General features: G+C 32.9%; 4 protein-coding genes across 10 annotated transcripts; 2 read left to right on the plus strand and 2 right to left on the minus strand.

Moving 5' to 3' along the window:
• Window positions 1-1,601: 1,601 nt before the first annotated feature.
• Window positions 1,602-7,655, minus strand: LOC123690744 (hemocyte protein-glutamine gamma-glutamyltransferase-like). Its single transcript, XM_045634843.1, has 10 exons — window positions 6,919-7,655; window positions 5,987-6,816; window positions 5,714-5,909; window positions 5,447-5,635; window positions 5,225-5,355; window positions 3,360-3,448; window positions 2,995-3,259; window positions 2,625-2,909; window positions 2,424-2,549; window positions 1,602-2,351 (listed from the first exon to the last, which is right to left on the minus strand). Exons 1-10 carry the CDS (start codon window positions 7,553-7,555, stop codon window positions 2,199-2,201), a joined length of 2,901 nt encoding a protein of 966 aa, XP_045490799.1. The 5' UTR covers window positions 7,556-7,655; the 3' UTR covers window positions 1,602-2,198.
• Window positions 7,656-8,615: 960 nt separating this feature from the next.
• LOC123690757 (transmembrane protein 231) lies at window positions 8,616-10,410 on the plus strand. Of its 2 annotated transcripts, none has more exons than XM_045634861.1 (5): window positions 8,616-8,926; window positions 8,997-9,160; window positions 9,243-9,371; window positions 9,524-9,749; window positions 9,966-10,410. In XM_045634861.1, the coding sequence occupies exons 1-5, from the start codon at window positions 8,788-8,790 to the stop codon at window positions 10,223-10,225; spliced, it is 918 nt and encodes a 305-aa protein (XP_045490817.1). In that variant the 5' UTR covers window positions 8,616-8,787; the 3' UTR covers window positions 10,226-10,410. The 2 variants fall into 2 exon arrangements, with proteins under 2 accessions (XP_045490817.1, XP_045490816.1); XM_045634860.1 differs by having other exon boundaries at window positions 8,617-8,926; window positions 8,997-9,166.
• On the minus strand, window positions 10,408-11,569 carry LOC123690767 (mitochondrial import inner membrane translocase subunit Tim21). The gene is made up of 3 exons (XM_045634874.1): window positions 11,140-11,569; window positions 10,813-10,995; window positions 10,408-10,632 (listed from the first exon to the last, which is right to left on the minus strand). Exons 1-3 carry the CDS (start codon window positions 11,476-11,478, stop codon window positions 10,480-10,482), a joined length of 675 nt encoding a protein of 224 aa, XP_045490830.1. The 5' UTR covers window positions 11,479-11,569; the 3' UTR covers window positions 10,408-10,479.
• A 363-nt stretch (window positions 11,570-11,932) lies between these two features.
• Window positions 11,933-16,222, plus strand: LOC123690759 (solute carrier family 66 member 2). 6 transcript variants are annotated; one of them, XM_045634862.1, is made up of 7 exons: window positions 11,933-12,111; window positions 12,205-12,640; window positions 12,710-12,846; window positions 13,412-13,537; window positions 14,108-14,324; window positions 14,602-14,734; window positions 15,732-16,222. In XM_045634862.1, the coding sequence occupies exons 2-7, from the start codon at window positions 12,438-12,440 to the stop codon at window positions 15,786-15,788; spliced, it is 873 nt and encodes a 290-aa protein (XP_045490818.1). In that variant the 5' UTR covers window positions 11,933-12,111; window positions 12,205-12,437; the 3' UTR covers window positions 15,789-16,222. The 6 variants fall into 6 exon arrangements, with proteins under 6 accessions (XP_045490818.1, XP_045490820.1, XP_045490822.1 ...); XM_045634863.1 differs by having other exon boundaries at window positions 11,945-12,055; XM_045634864.1 differs by having other exon boundaries at window positions 11,933-12,640; window positions 13,460-13,537.
• Window positions 16,223-17,638: the final 1,416 nt, after the last annotated feature.

Genomic DNA, 17,638 nt, shown 5'->3' on the forward strand with positions numbered 1-17,638 from the left:
TAGGCGACGTACAAATACTTATAGAAATATCCTTCATCATGGTAAATGACTGATAATAATGATTAAATAATAGTGATCATAATAATATGAATTTTAGTTAATTATCGAAATTATACATAGTACCTACCTTTTTAAATGTTAAATAGGTATTTAAATTGATTTACTGTTCAAATTTTTATTTGCTAATTTACTAGCGGGAAAATACCGAAAATGTAATACAATTTTTTGTTAGAAATTAGATTTTTTTAAATACTTAGTCACTTTAATTACCTACGATTTTAATTGCACACTTTCTGCCATCACTTTCAACAAACTTGATAAAAATTTAATTTAAGTAAATGTATAATGAAAAATGGAAATGTGAACAAAGTGGTATCCAATTAAATAAATAAATGTTGATAATATAAATAAATACATACCTATTTAAATTTAGACGAGAACCAAATGATTAAGTGAAATATAAAAGTACTTTATCTGCTGCTCTTATATACCTACTAAGTAAGTAAATAATGAAAATTGAACTCTAAAGCTACTAATTATGGTACCCAGAATTACCTATAATAACCAGAATCAAACTGAAACCTATTAGCAATTTATCTTGAAAGCTATGTAAGTCAGGGATATAATATACCTTCGCTACAGACAAACCAGTATTGAAACTCTGAATTGAACAGAAGCTAAAAAAAATACAGAAAAAAAATAAATGTATAATAAGTATTACATTATTCGATAATATTTATACCTACCTACTTTTAACTTTAAAGCTCAACGCTATCATGCAAAAGTAAAGGGATCTTCATAAATTAATTAAATATTCTATTTATAGTATTTATGATTCAACATCATTTCTCATATCAGTTATTTAGTCACCGGGAATAACAATGCTATATTGAAGGGTCTACGTGTTTGTAGACACACGTATTGGTGGACTTTTGCAATAAAATTATGCTAATCATGTTTCATAGTTATAGGTATCCTATGTTCGTTTACTTGAAGGAATAAAACTTTCCTGTCTTTCCAATACACAAAGTAAATATCCATACTAATATTATAAATGCGAAAGTAACTCTGTCTGTCTGTCTGTCTGTTACTCAATCAAGCCTTAACTACTGAACCAATTTGCATGAAATTTGGTATAGAGATATTTTGATACCCGATAAAGTACATAGGCTACTTTTTACCCCGGGACATATGATAGGTTTTATTCCAGAAATCCCACGGGAACGGGAACTATGCGGGTTTTTCTTTGACTGCGCGGGCGATGCCGCGGGTTGAAAGCTAGTAATTTATATAAAAGCTGTCAATTATTTCTATGTATTGATAGGTAAGTAAGTATTTTAACAACATCAATTTTATTAAGAACAAACTTATTTATTTTTCAATTAGAAATATCTATTAATAGATACCACACCTATTATATAATATGGTAAAATCCATCAAGATCCATGTGGTCTTTCGGGACAATTTTTTTTAATCATGAAAAATTAAAATGTAGAGCTTTTGCAACAGATAAACAGATGATCAGTTTGTGTTATTTTATAAATCTTCATTTAGTGGGGAGTGCAAAAATTTCATATGAAACAACTTTATGCAGTGAATATTTTATTTTTGAGATCCCAAAAACACACGTGCATTTATTATTATAAATAATATAGTTATCATTTACGTATATTAAGTCGCCACAAACACACAAAGAGCGAACATTTAAACATTGACTTAAAAATAATAACATATCATAAATCTTAGCATTAAACACGCAAAAGTAATAGCAAAAATTGCTTATAAAATAATGGCACGTAATTTCGGTCCCAACGTTCTTCCCTCCACCATTACCCGAGTGCATATTTTGTGCTTATTTTTTTTGTATTTTTAACAATCCACAGTGTTTTTTGTGTTTTGAAATAAATATTATCAGATTACCGTTGTATGTAGCCATGTCGTATTAAAATCTATACCATAATAACTATTATACGTATATCATTACTCTAATATAAAATTTGCACACTCGACAGTCGACACCATAAAATACTATATTGATTTGTTCATACAGTTTTTATAAGAGTATCACCTTCTCTTACGTACAAATGTTGCTCTGGCATTAAATAAGACGTAAAGGAACAATCGACATCGATGTGCACCGTATGTGTGGTAGGGCCCAAACAATTTACCGCGGGAGGCGATTTGGGCCCCATTTCCTGCTAGCCCTTCACACTAATTACAGCACTTCCAAAGATCTCGTCAATTTGCCGGGATGAAAATGTAGCAACAACATGAATATCACCTTCACGCTGAGGCAGAACCTTATCCTGATATGAGACTAATTCTCCGGGCTTCACATCGCGAATACGAGCCTGTGAATAAAGAAATGTGTCAAATATTTGTATCGATATAGCATAAAAATACAAAATTGACTTGAAATATACCTGGCGTGGCCTCTGTATTCCCGGACCCTCAAATGTGAAATAACATTCCGTTAAATGAACAGTCAACGGATTTTGGAAGCTGAAGACCAATGAGCTTTCTTGCCCTACACTCAGTTGACCGCGAGCCTATGTAAAGGAAAGCATTATTTATCATATTGTGCTCAATTATTTTCTCGGTATAAGCACTTAAAAAACAATCACCTGTATTTGTAGTTTTGGCTTGTGCAATGGAAAGTCATCCTCGTCGGACCACGCCTGACGAGTTTGATTTACATAAGCCATAGCATGAACCTTTATCATTGAATGATCAACGAGCTTATCCATATACTCTTGAGGTGTAACGTGCAGCTTTAGCACCTCTCGCTGTCCCGCGCGAATGATAAACTCGCCTTGAGCTCTTCTTAACCGTGATGCAATCGCTCCGGTGTAGTAACATGAGGAAGCAGTTAGTATGCATAGTATTGTTCGGTCCTCAGTTGACTTATTCTATAAATAATTTGAAATAAATATTATTGTTTTGCTAAAAATACCAAACGCTTCATGTCTTTATAGAATGAAAAACCCTTATCACCTGAATATTCATCGAACAATCAAAAGGTTGACCGTAAGGTACAACTTCGATATCCATAAGATCAAAAGTTACATCGTCTTGGCTTTGATTTGGTAACTCGTAGTATTGTTGTAAACGCTGATATCCACGACACGAAGCTATAACCGAAAGTCGATCCGGGCCTGCGCCATTGGAAGCCTTATATTCTTGCGTTATTTCAAGTAAATCGCTATCACCTTCTTCGTCATCTACAGCAGGATTTTTCGTTACAAGTTTGCGCCCGACCCTTTGGTAAAAATAAAGGATAATATTAATAAATAAATTTGAAAACATCCATAAACGTATCTATTTTGTATAAATTTCATTTTAAAATATATTACACTCACTGATTTTGATTTGAAGCCACTTTAGCAAAACCCCACTGGGAATTTTCTTCTTGTTGAAAATGGCATAGTTCCGAATTAATTTCTGAATAGGGTAAACGCAGCTATCAACGACCCATCGAAAATCTGAAGGTATTACCGACCTATAAAAGTAATTCGAAATTTAAACGTTTCCAGAACTATTCTAGCTATAGGTAGGCAAAGTTATACACGAATGTATTACTTGAGCATCGTATACTTTAACGTTAGAGTGAGTAACTGAGCAAAAAAGAGTTAAAATGCGTAAGTTGCTGCGGGGTAGCGTGGAAGCAGGACGTGTCGTACTGTTCCGTTGTTCCTTCGGGTAAGTACTGTGAGTATCTTTTTAAGACATTTACAAACAAATGACATCTATACTTTAATTTATATTACTAAATGTCAATGCATTTAAGTGTCAACTTTTCATTTCTAACAACATTTTATTAATAAAAAGTAATTTGAAACGATAAAACTTAAAATTAAAATGGGACGGTGTTAGCTTCACCAGTTTAAGCCGCGGCAGGTATCAACGACCCGTAAGTCGGCAATGGCAGCAACGTAACTTTTTGTTTTATTTTCTTTTATGTTATTATATCACACTAACACAAGTGGTTTTATGGACCAGTTTAAATCTAAGCTATGAGTCTTCATAAAAATCTATTAGCGGCTAAACTTTTTTGTCTAGTGTTGTGTCTTTTAGCGTTGTCAATTTATACAAAGTTATGATATTTTCGAGGATCCCTATCGAATAGTTACAGAAGTAAATCATTGTTTTTTTTTTGTTTAAACAATATGTATTTGTTCATATTTTGTATGACATTAATCAATTATAATCTATTTTATAGTCTGATGATCAAATGAATTAAAATAACCATTTTTTTATGGGTCGGTAATACAATTTAGGTTTATACTTACATACTTTAATACCGACCCATGTGGGTCGGCAATAGCAACTATAGGAAGCTATTACCGATCGAATATAGATTGTTTAGTTTCTCATCTACAAATTCAAATTCAAATTGCTTTATTTGCAGAATGTAGAATAAAGATGTTTGTATATACAGATAATATTGATCCTTAAACATTCTGCTCGTAATTGAGCGTGCAAATATATTTTTATTACTTTTATGACATAATAGGTGCCTATTAAAAATTATATTTTTAGGTTAAATTTAAAAAATTAAAAAAAAATATATTTTTAGGTTTTTAGGTTAAATTAACATAAACCATATAATTAGGTATATTTTTTCCAGAAATATGGAGCCACGAAAGCGGCGAAAAGTATTCAGTAAAACACAACTCGCCGAAGCAATCAATCAAATAGCATAACGAAATATCCTAGAGTTTGAAATCCTTAATTTAATATATGTACATATATTAATAGTATTATGTTGATTAATTTAAAAGTTTATAATTATTTAGTTCATTACTAAAAAGTACTCATTTGTTTTATTAAAAATAACTACAATTAAAAAATACGAATATATTTGCATTTTTATTTCATTTTATTAAGATCGGTAATCATCATCATCACTAGCTTCTATACATTCCATTGCTGGAAAAAGGCTTCCTCTCACATACGATCGGGAATAGCTGCATAAAAATCGTTAATAGCGTCACAGCCGTTTTTATGGGTCGGTAATAGCAACAATCGACTAAGTCACATTGTAAATTATTTTTAACAAGATAATCCTTTATTAGAATGTATTTGCTTCAATAAATACATTTTTTATACATAACACTAGCATATAAAATGAAATTATAAATCTTTAGAAGAACCAGTATACTTAAAAAATATGGTTGATTTTGAAATTGCCTTAGAGGGGTCGTTAATACCTGCGTTTACCTTATACGAAAGCAGTGTCGTACTGAAAACCGACTTCACCTCGACGGACTGCTTCTAGACTAGCTGGACCACATTTAAACACCGATTCCGCTCCTTCCTGCGGTGTTGAATCGATTATCTGCCAGCCTCCGTAACCTACCCAACGTTTGAAGAATTAAAAATAGAAATTGTAATGATTAAGAATTAAGAATAGAATTGCATGCATGCAATACATGCTTTGACTAACCTTGTGGAAGATCAGGTCTTTGCATCCAAACATCATTCCAAACGTGAAAGTTCCAACAAGAATCATAGCAGTCTTCGTCGGGTCCATTCGGTACTACATTACCCTCTTTATCGAAGAATTTGTCCACCGTAAATGTGCCGTTTGTATCATGGGCTGATACATAATTCGTAACAGACCGACATGGAATACCTGTTGAATATGTAATAAAAAAGTTACCTCTAATATGTTCTAAATTTAAGAAATGTAACTACTTGATTGACGATGTACCTAACGCTCGGCATATAGTCACAACCAATCCAGAAAACACCCAACATTGACCATATTCAACGGGTCGGCCTCCATCTGTCAAATAACGTTCAAGAATAGCAACGGAGCCAGTCCAAGCATGAGGAGCAACTCCGTCTTTATACTCTCCATCATACCGGCCCACCATCAAACCATCATCATCATTATGTGCGTTTATCTATAAATAACGTTAAGTATTGAATTACATTTATTACATTGTAGTACATACTTGAAAATACACTTTATTTAACTTACCATAGATGAAACGGCCCTACAAATTCGAATTGGATTCCCTCGCTCTGAATGTTCTAAGCCACTGCGCTCTAGTAAATATATGCAGGCGGGCAGCACCACATCATCATACTGTCCAAAGATCCACTTACGGCCGATGGGTTGATTCCAAGTTCCACACCACAGTTTTCCATGATCATTCAGAACATATTCTTTTTTAGATTCATCATTCTCCATATAAACAGTATCTTCTCGACACCAAGGATTAAAAAGTATATAAATATCTTCATCGCATTTATAATCGTTACGGTTATCCCGCTGTCCTAAACGATTCGTTTGCACCCAGCAATTCCATAAACCGACGGGAGCAGTCGAAGGTATGTTAACTTGAAATGTAATGGTATTACCATCTTGACGGTGGATAATTATATCCCATTTATCAGACTCAGAAATGGAAGTTGTAGGATTTTGCGCACAACCTTGCTGCGTTCCAACGCTGCGACCATATGTCGGAGGTGGTGGAGTTGCAGCGCTAAAACGATCAATAACTGGCCTCTCAATAGTGCCATGAGGGCTGAGAGGACTTGGCTGAGCAGGAGCCGGTTCGTTACCAAAAGAGCTACGACGAACGCCGTATGTACCCGTTTCCCTAATACTACTGACAGGACTCATTGAAGCATTTGTCCCTACAGCTGTTGTGGTTATTGTACTAGCGTCCTGCATTCGTGGAAGACCGACGCTCATTCCTATTCCAGAACCAATTACATCACGAGGGAATTGAAATAAACAAGGTTGTGTATTCCATTGGACTGGTAAAATCACTCGAGTTCCTTTGGTCACGCTGGGTTTAGGACCTTAAATGGAATTTGAAAGTAATTAACATGCAAAAAAAATTAATTACATATTAGTTATAATGATTATTTTTCAATCTCTTAATTAGTATCAATTACACTTACCACAACAAAGTACAACATGAATAATATCCTGTTGTTTGTCAGAAAGTCTATCAAAACGTACAGCAAAAAGAAATTTCTGACCACGTCTTAGAATAGGATTTGGAAATATATTATCGTTAACCAAATCATACCGTTCTGTATGATGTTCTTTTGCATTATCCCTTGAATAGAACTCCGTAAGTTCCACCTTCAGTGGTTGCTGATCGTAAAAACTTTGTGGTATCATTTCCATAGCATCTTGACGGCGACGGCGTTCGTTTTGGTCAGCCAATTTACATATCAAATTATGAGTGTATTGCGTATTAGGGCTATTTCTTGATGAATGTTTTAGTCGATGTAGAACACCTGTGCTGTGGGAGCGACCAGGTTTAAACTGTGCTGTCGGACCAGCTCGCTGCATAGGCCAACGTCGGGTTTGTCCTGGTCGCTGGCAGAAGCTTGAAATATTGTAATTCGCCGATAAGCCTGGTACATAATTCGTCGGCATTCCACCTATTGTAATTTGCTGCTCACAGTGACAGCTCAGCGTGCTTAGAGCAGTTGCAAGGCCAGTTATTCCACCAAGCCCCATTCCAGTGATACTGGAAGTCATACTTGATGACATTTTATCCACGATAGGTTTTTCCACAGCCGCCATATTCACTTTTAAATTTACTCAAATAATGTTTGCTCTGGGTTAGCACCAGAGCAAATGATGCCCTCTTTGACTAAACCCACTGTTTTATATGTAACAGAAATACGAGTTCAAACACCGCGAAAGTATCGTGTAACATAGAAGCGCCAGACCTACAACATTTGGAACAAAGCCGTTTTGTCTACAGTCGGTCAATTGTAACCTCTAGGATTACGTGATTGTTGGAAAAGTAGAAATAAACGTTTTAACTTTTAAGTATGCTAATAGTTAATACTTGCTCGCCCCGGCTCCGCCCAAGTAGGTACTTTTGCTGTAGTCTTTTCCTATCAGTAAACGTAAGTTCTATAACATTTTTTAAATGTTTGTATCCAAATTCAAGTGGAGACATCAGACAAATTTATGGAAATATAAAAATAAAATTATCACCCATTAACCCATAACTTATGTGTTATAACAGTGGTTATAACTAACCCGACTTTTATATATCTTTGTTTTATGCTTAGTAACACATTTGGCGATTCATTTTTAGCATGTTTATATTACTACTAGCTTCCGCCCACGACTTTGTACGTGCATCCCCGTTTTTCCCCATTCCCGCAAGAATTTCGGGAAATCCTTTCTTAGCGAATGCCTACGTCCTAACATCTACCTGCATGCCAAATTTCAGCCCGATACGTCCAGTAGTTTGGGCTGTGCGTTGATTGATCACTTTATCAGTCACCTTTGAGTTTTATATACCTAATAGATTCACCCTGACTTCGCCCGGGTAGACGTTTTTAAAAGCTTTCAATATTTTAACAGTTTTTTTAGCCAAGCTATTTTGTGCTATTTACTTATGTAAAACGGTTCATTTTCATTCAACATTTTCAAGTGTTCATTGATGAAAAAAATATGAATAACAAATAGAATTTGCTATAAATTGTAGTAAATATGTGTATTTTTGCATTTAATTTGGTTTCTCAGTTAGGTACCAAATCATAGAAAAAAAAACTTTCTCTGGAATCACTTACCAAAAAGTCATGTATCCTCAACTATTCTTAGACTAAAAACGAATGATATGTTGCTAAGCAACAGTTGAAGCGGCAACGAGCAATGAAATTATAACAAAAATATTGATTTATTTTCGATGCCTGAAGAAGTGTCCCTAGCTAAAAACAGCATGAATCAATTATTATTATAATGTACAAAGTAGCTTTAATTATATACAATACATTATACTGAATAAGTTTATTGCTATGGGTCTATACAGGCTGTTCAGTTATAATGTGGAAATTCAGTACAAAAGTTATTTCCTCTCCAAAGCGATGTTGTTTACATTCATCACAACAGTTTTGAATATAGGTTTACCATTTTTAATAGCATACAGAAGTAGAGGTAAATACTAAATTTGCAATGGTTTATACAACTAAAATGTTATTGTTAAATTGTCATTCTAATATTTCAGGCTTTTGGCTAAATTCGCATTATTTTTATGAAAAGCCGGTGATTCGCCCTACCTTTGATTACTTACTTATAGCAGAAACTAGTGATCCTAGTGTTACATTAACATGTGGTGATACACACATAGTTAATTATGAAAATAAGGATTTTGAAGAACATTGTGCAGAGGTTCAGGTTTGGGGCTGTCATTAAATTCAATTTTATTACTTAATCTTTCTTTCCAACAAATGTGAGTGTTATTTCATTGCAGATTCAAGAACATGATTATAATAAGGATAATAGGAATGATATGTTAAATTTTAGACTTAATATAAATGTACCAAATATGCACACAATCTCTTCCATAATTTTAATTTTAGGCCTTGATTTCCATTTAATGGTGAGTACAGTTTAAATTGCCAAAACTTATTATAATATATCAATAAAACAAATAATCCTTTATGGAGATAAGATACAAATGGTAACAATCTTTTTTCTATAACTTTCCTAAATACATATTATATTATGTCAATAATGTTTATATTTTAACAGAGTGTATGTCTACTACAAATGCAGAGTTTAGCCGTTATAACAAGAGATTTTGCAGTACCATCTTCTGGTCTCAAGTTTCATGGACATCTGAAATTTGATCAAACTTCACATTTACCATGTTTAAGGCATCATATTGATACAACTAATAATATATCATTATTTAATATACCAAAATATACTGAAAATAATGTGGACTTTATGATGGAAAACTATCTTTCAAGAGAGAGTAGGTATTCTTGTAATATTTAAATTTTAAAATGATGGGCATAAAGTTGAAATTAACAAATGTAGCTTGGCAATTTTTAATTATTCAGTTCACAGTAACCATGTCAGCAGAATGGTTTGTTCACATGAAATTAAAAAACTAATCTATGAAGGTATTTTGTTCAAAGATGATCATTATATTTTCATGTTAATATTAAATTTAATTCTTCTATTTCAGCAACAACTCTTGTAAAACCTATATATGTAAGAAATCAAATTGGTTCAACAGGGACTTTTCTTATTGATGTCCATCTAAAAATACCTGAAATGAAAATATTGTACACTCCAAGTATTTTACAAGAAATCAAATGGGCCTGGCCTCAATATCTATCCATGGTTGTTGTATTTTATTGGATCTTTAGCAAAATAAAGAGATTTGTTTTTAACAATCGTTTGCTTATGGCATGGGAAATCATTCCTTGGAAAAAACCACAATGAAGCTCCAAGATTGGAATATGAAGCTAGTTAATATCCCAAAAATGTAAGAAAAACCATATATTCAGAAGGTTCAAATTCACGAAAATATGGTTCATTTCAGAAACAATATATGGAAAATACAAAGGATTGTTTTTGATAAAATTAAAATACAAATAAGGTATGAAAATAAAGCAATGCCAACATAATATCTGTCTGTACATTTTATTCACATTTCTAAAACTTATCTAATGAATTTATACACAGCACTTGGTTTTTCACTGAGTTAGTGTTAATGTTGGAAATTGGCCGTTAAATTCAGCTGGCGTTTTGTCCAACTCTGCTCTATTGTCTTCAATAATAAAAGTCTTTCCACTGTAATCATCCAATTGGACGAGTAAGTAACGGCACATATAGTTTCCATACTCATTCTGTAATAGAAATATTCATAATGAGAACCTCGGTAAATAATTGCTATGAACCTAAATAAATATTGTTTTGATTTAGATAACATACTGTTTTTATTCAAAGCTGTTGTTTTGATGTTTTAAAAAACATTGGTTCTTTTTATCTGTATTATTATAGAATGAATCTTTATTAATTAAATATACCTGTTGCATATCCAATTCCACTACAGCTTTATTTCTGATGCCCTTAATGTAAAACCTCATGCGCATGTGCTTAACTCCATTTTTCTCATAAACAGCATGACTGACATGAGTCCGCCTTCTCCTTGTTGTTTCTTCTCCATATCCCTTTATGGGAGCACCTAAAGCATCCTCCACTCTGGGATCCTACAATTGAAAAAAATTATCAGACCTTTGATATCGGCCCAAGTTGTGTATATAACAGAAAATACTGTAAGTAATATTAAAACTGATTGAAGTTTTTATGGAATTATAATTATAGTTACAATTCAAATCACTATAGATACATACATTTTTACACTTTTCAAGTGCTACTGAATATATACTATTAGGACTGTTGCTGGAGAATAATTCTCTAAAAACATAGTAAAATATAACTCCAGTCACTCCCACACCGACTAATATAATTCCTGTATAGGATACAGTTTTAGTGGTTTCTTTGATTTTTTCTCCAAGCGGTCTAACGTCAGTGGACACATCTCCACGATCTTCAGAAGACCGACTTTTAGTCAGGCCTCCTTCCTTTTGACTAGAAAGATATCGAAGACTAGGTCTCCAAATCCCAATTGAAACGGGTAGGACACTTTTATTGCATCGGATTAAAGGTAATGATTTAGATAATAAGTTCATTTTAAAATATATTTGAAATCATATGATTTAAATTCAAAATGTCATATTCATAAAAATAACAAAAATAGAATCTTGACATGAATACACCGAAGTAAAGTCAAAATTGTCAAATTATCTGTCAACTGTCAAGTGTCAGTACCTATCATTCTACCAATCAGAGACTATATCTATATATTACTTACTCTGTGGTCATCGAAACAGCATTGAGCTTTAATAATTGCTTTTTGCCCAAACACAACTAAAGACGTAAAAACTGCAGACATAAAAAAGACAAGCACGATTGAATTATTATTCAAGAGAACGTTCTAAAGTTATTGAGCACAAAAAAGCAAAAATTGAATAAAATATATTCAGGAATCCTAGTTTTCCTGCCGTCCTTCCGGGCCCTGAACAAATAGTTCATTAATTATGAAAAATAAGTGTCACTATGGTGTCACTTGAGCTTGCACTTGAGTCTTGAGCCGTGAACGTCAAACCAATAATTGTCAATTTGGCATGTTCATAGAAGTTTATTTTAGTCTAAATTCTTTATCAATTTATCAGTGTCTTCAGAGTTCAGTCTTCTACACCTACAAAGGTTTTTGAATACCTATTTAATTACTTCACTTCAATAATCAAAATGGTTATCCAGTGGTAGATTTTTTTTTAACTTTTTTCCACAGTTATCTTAAAATCTTAGTTTATCATCAGTGATTCATTCATTTCATAAATCTTTTATAAATAAAGGCACAGCTGCTCCTAAGAGACGCAGAAAAATCTCAAAATCAAAGTAATCATTGAAGGAATAAAACAAAGAAAAACTACTATCGAAACTACTGCCAAAGGAACTCTATAATTAATATTAATTTTATGCAGAATAAAAATTAATACAATGTGGTGAATATGGAAATCGTTAGTGACACTTGCCAATGTGTTAAATCAAAATAAGAAAAGAAATAAAAGAATATATTTTTTTTATCATGGATTGGATTATATCTGATGAACTGGGGCTAACAGTAGGCCACCTCGTTGGCTGGGGAGCAGCGGGAGCGATGATAATCGGAGGTATTGCGCCTTACATTCCACAATATAAACAAATTAAAAAGACTCAGGATGCAGAGGGCTTTTCATTGTATGTGTGTTTAACGCTGTTAATAGCCAATACACTTAGGATTTTATTCTGGTAAGTATTATCATTGTAAAGTGAATTATTTATAAGGATTCAATAAATTAATGTGAATGCTCCTGACAGGTTTGGAAAGCGGTATGAGATACCTCTTCTAATACAAAGTATTGTAATGAATATAACAATGTTTATAATGATTCATCTGTGTGTGAATGTGAGGAAAAAGAATCAAATCATAAGAGCTAGAGAGAGAATATTTACAGGTTAGTATGAAAACTTTTTGTGCTTCTAGTATTTACTGTTTGCATGCCTTTTTGAAAACAGTCATGTATAATTAGTAATGTTTATGAAATGTTAAAATTTTTGTAGAATTAAAATACTTAATAATAGTAGTATGTTGACTTAGAAATGTTACATATTCAATACCAATTGAATGAATATAAATACTTATAAATAGTAATGTCTGTAACATAACCACAGAATTGCTTCAATAAACATAATGAACTTTTATTGTGGAAAGGGGTTTTAAGGAATTCTTTAGTTACTTTACATTATCTTCTTTCTTATATTTATAATATTCCAGTATAAAGACTATGCTTCTGTATTATGTACACATAATAATTACATATGTAATTTTTTTTCTCTCTAACTTGATTCTTGGTGGTGGTGTTTTAATTTATTTTATGAATATAAATTACCTTTTTCTTTTATTATTTTATATTTTTGAGTTATTATATCCATCTTTATTATTTATTGATTTAATTTATCTTTTTATTTTTAACATTTATTTTATGTTTTGTTTGGTGGTTGGTGTGATTGGTGAATTAGGTGCAATATTCATGTTATATATACTATTGTGTTGTACAAATGGCTCAGCTCAGCCAGACGAAACTGCGCGCTGGCTCGGGCAGCAGAGCGGCGTCACGGGCGGGGAGAAGCCGCGTCGCTTCTACGGTAAGTCCAGTCACCTCGTTGAATGTGGTTTGCGTGACCTATATGATTTACTCATTCATCGATCATTTTTGTTGCAGCAACCAGTGATGTACACGCTTCTAACTTTGGATTTATATATCATGGCTTGGTATATTGCCATTTATACATTCATTATTTGTGTACACATTTTGTTTTGTTTATACTGTGTGGCATGTGGTTTGTTTTGTTTGAGATTTTGTTCAAATTCATGTTTGATATGGGGTGATTGAAGGAAAATAATCAGGAATGTACAATAATTGTTTTGAATCCAATTCATCAGTCCACCAAACTTAAACATTGCTTGTATAACATGGTTCATTGCTCTGATACTATTCTTATATAATATTCTCAAACATAGTATTACTTTATCTCGTTTGTGGACAGAGCAATGACCAGGTCACTATGTATTTATATTTTCATTATCTTATCTCTAAATGACACTGTGCATGATGTTTCCTACTTAAGATATTATTAAGTTACATTAACAAATTCTCTCATTGCTACACATGATTACACAGTTAATGTAAATAACGATGTATTGGTATGTTTCAGATATGGATAGAAAGTATTTTTGGGCTTGGACTGACTTCCAGAGTTATGTAGACTGTATGTTAGTCTTCTCAGTGCTTGGGGCAGCTATTACGTATTTATTAATAGAATTTTCCCCATTCGTCGAACTAATTGGCTTCCTAGCAGTCTTCACGGAGGCTATGCTTGGTGCGCCTCAGATTGCCAAAAATCACCAGAATAAAAGTACAGAGGGAATGAGGTAATCAAAATATTATGATTAGTAAAATTACAGTTAATTTATTATTAGTACCAAAATATCACACATAGTTTTCAGAATTTGTAATGGATCTAACACACAAAAAGTTATTTAAAATTAATGTTTCAATACTGTTTAAACATTTTAATCTATCAAATTGATAACAACATAATATTATAATAATTAAAACTTACAACCATTAAGATTTGTAATTGGAGTGTTTTAAATGAATTGTTTACCATATTTATTCACATAGTAACTGGTTTTTTATTACTTGTAGTGTAAGTATGGTTATAATGTGGACGTTTGGTGACATCTTCAAGACTGCATACTTTGTGATCAGAGAAGCGCCCACACAGTTCTGGGTCTGCGGCAGCCTTCAAGTGACGCTAGATATCGTCATTCTGCTACAAGTTAGTATCTTATCAGTAACAATAAATATTGTTTTAATGATTGCAAAGTTTGCAGGATATAATATTTCAGTTTTGCAGTGTCATTCTTCGCAAAAGTTAGATTTAGTTTGCAGTTGTTAGAATTTTAGTATTAATATACCTCCCATTAATACAGGAAATCCTATAAAATACTTTTAGAATAATTTAATCAACTTACAGGATAAAATATATTTTTTAAATAACTATTTTACATGTTTCTTTAAATTGTACATACTACCTCTATATTCATTATGATATTAAAAATAAACAACTGTAGGTTAAATCTTTATCTTTTAAGTGTGTAAATATGTTTTCATCTAATAGCCTAGGATAACAGCATATAATAAAAGATAAAGATTTATCTATTCATCACTGTAAAGGACAAAAGAACTCATAAACTTTATACTTTTATCATGATTCATGATCAACTTTGTACACAAAAATCACTAAATTTTTAATTTATCTTTTTCCGTCTTGTAAATTATTTGACAAAATAAATATTTGCCTTAAAATAAACGCCCATATTAAATGTTGAGGTATAGTTGATCGACAATGTTGCTTGAAACTTTAAATGTTGCTCCTCGGGAGAACTGTAATGGCACATCAACACATGCACCTTTTACATCTTTTACCTGCGGCACGCGCGGCTTTTGGTTGCCGGCGGCAGTTTGCTTGCGACTTCGAAATGAAGCGAATTTGCCGCCGATAAAGCCGGCCGCGGCGGCCTGCATTCAGCGGCGAGGTGGTCTGAAACCCGGCGGCATGTGTGGATGCGCCAAAGAAAGTGATAGAACATGCATCGTAAACTTAATTTTTATGCTATTCCAGTATTTACTATGACTGCGGGGTTTTAAATAAAATATACCTAATACCTATCTGCCATGACAAAATTTTATTTACGAACCTATAATTTTCGTAATGTGACATAATTTAACTATATAAAATGTTCAGGGTCTCATATAATTTGCCCAATTTCCAGGTATGGTGGTACAGGCACAACACGGCGGCCGCGCGCCGCCTGCGCCGCGGGGATTAGCAGTGGACCGAGACTGACTTATAGCACTCGCTGAACGCCTTCCGCGTGTACTGGCCTCCGCTGTGCCACATCTTCCATTCCTTATGACCAATACACGCATAGACTGTTACGGCTCTGTGACTGTTTTAGTATTAACGCGCCTCTCCCTAAGCCAGCGCAATCTATTATCGCCTTTAAATACTTCCTCTTTTAGTTTAATTTACGTAGTGACGTAATATTCGCAATTCGAATTTCGACGGAGGCTATTGGACGGAGCGTATCGAATGCGCTCAACGAGCAGGCGGACTCTGGTGCAGAAATGATCCAACTCACATTGAGTCTAAAATTTAAATATTCGCGGGTTGACGGCTATTGAAGTTAGTCTCATCGTTTTATAAAACGTGCTTTTTTGGTTCGTGATTTTTGTTATGTAGTGGGATGGATGATTTTTGTATGTGGAGTCCAAGAAGCTTATATCTAATACACTGGAGATTTCGGTATGAACATTGACGTGTAACAAGAAAATATTGCCCAGTTCATGTTTTTTATCACTTTCACACCTAACTTGGTATTGCCACTGTTAATACGAAGTTTTCCCAAGGCTACTATGTATGCTGTAATATTCTGTGCAAAAGGTTAGTTTTTGTACATGAGTTTGTTGATAAATTGCCAACAACGTCATTCAGAAGCATTGTTGGATGAGACAATTATTATTTATGCTAAATAAACTAAGTATCTGAACCAATTATTAAAAAGCGATACTCCCTGATTATGGGTAGTCACCATAATAAAATTGTAGCAACTCTCACTTTGTCAATATGGCATGTGTGTCAAAAAAATTGCGTCGCTTCGAATATTTAAGTTAATATTGTTGCTTATTTAATGAATATTTTCCGAATATAAAGAATGCATTGTATTGTGCAAAATTGCAGAAGTGTTTGGACACCAAATTCTGGCATAGAATTTCACAGGCAAGTGTATATTTACGTTATTTACAATATTCCTCAATACTCCTGCATTTACCTGTTTAGAATCATTTCAATGGCAAAAATTGTCTAATTTAGCATCATTTTAGTAAGCAGTCATGTTAAATTTGTTATTTCCCTAGTACTTTATCATTTTTCAACAAGTTTTCAATAAACAGATTTAACAAGTAAGGTAACCATGATGACGAGTTTTTATGGATAGCGAAGAGAATATATTGTAATAACAATATTATGATGAAAATTTAGAACACCATTTTAAAGATTGTTACTAGTAATGAAACAACACATGACATCGGTATTGCACTCACATGTAGTTATAAGATTGTTCGTTTTTACATTGAAATTTATACTTTTTTAACTTACCTCATATTTTTTTGTTTTACGTATTTCAGCTTTCCAAAAAGTAAAATAAAAAGAAATATATGTGCCCATCAAGGTTACTGAGGATTACGACCCAGAAAAAAATACCTTTTGAAAAATAAACTTTGTAAAGTTAGCTGAAATTTGTGCAAGGCTGCTATAAACAGTTTTTCTTTGATAATTCTGGCTTGAAATTGACCCGTCGAAGCAACGCGTTTAAAAAGAAGATCTGAGTAGCTAACAATTTGGTAAACAGCATCTGATGCAAAACACAACTTTCCTCTATTTACAAAGGATGTTAATGCTATATATCGGTTCATATCCAAGCTTTGTAGCCAAAAGTTATTTATAACTATCATTCTATACTAATTAAAATTGTATGTACCTACCTATAAAGTATGACCATAATATTATAATATAAATACTGTTAAAAATATATGTCGTTATTATTTATAGACCATGATTTTTAGTTTTTTCTATTTTGAAAAATCCTGAATTTACAAACCAGCGTGGTCACTCGACGGA

This window comes from Colias croceus, chromosome 3 (assembly GCF_905220415.1).
Source record: "Colias croceus chromosome 3, ilColCroc2.1".
Taxonomy (NCBI): Eukaryota; Metazoa; Arthropoda; class Insecta; order Lepidoptera; family Pieridae; genus Colias; species Colias croceus.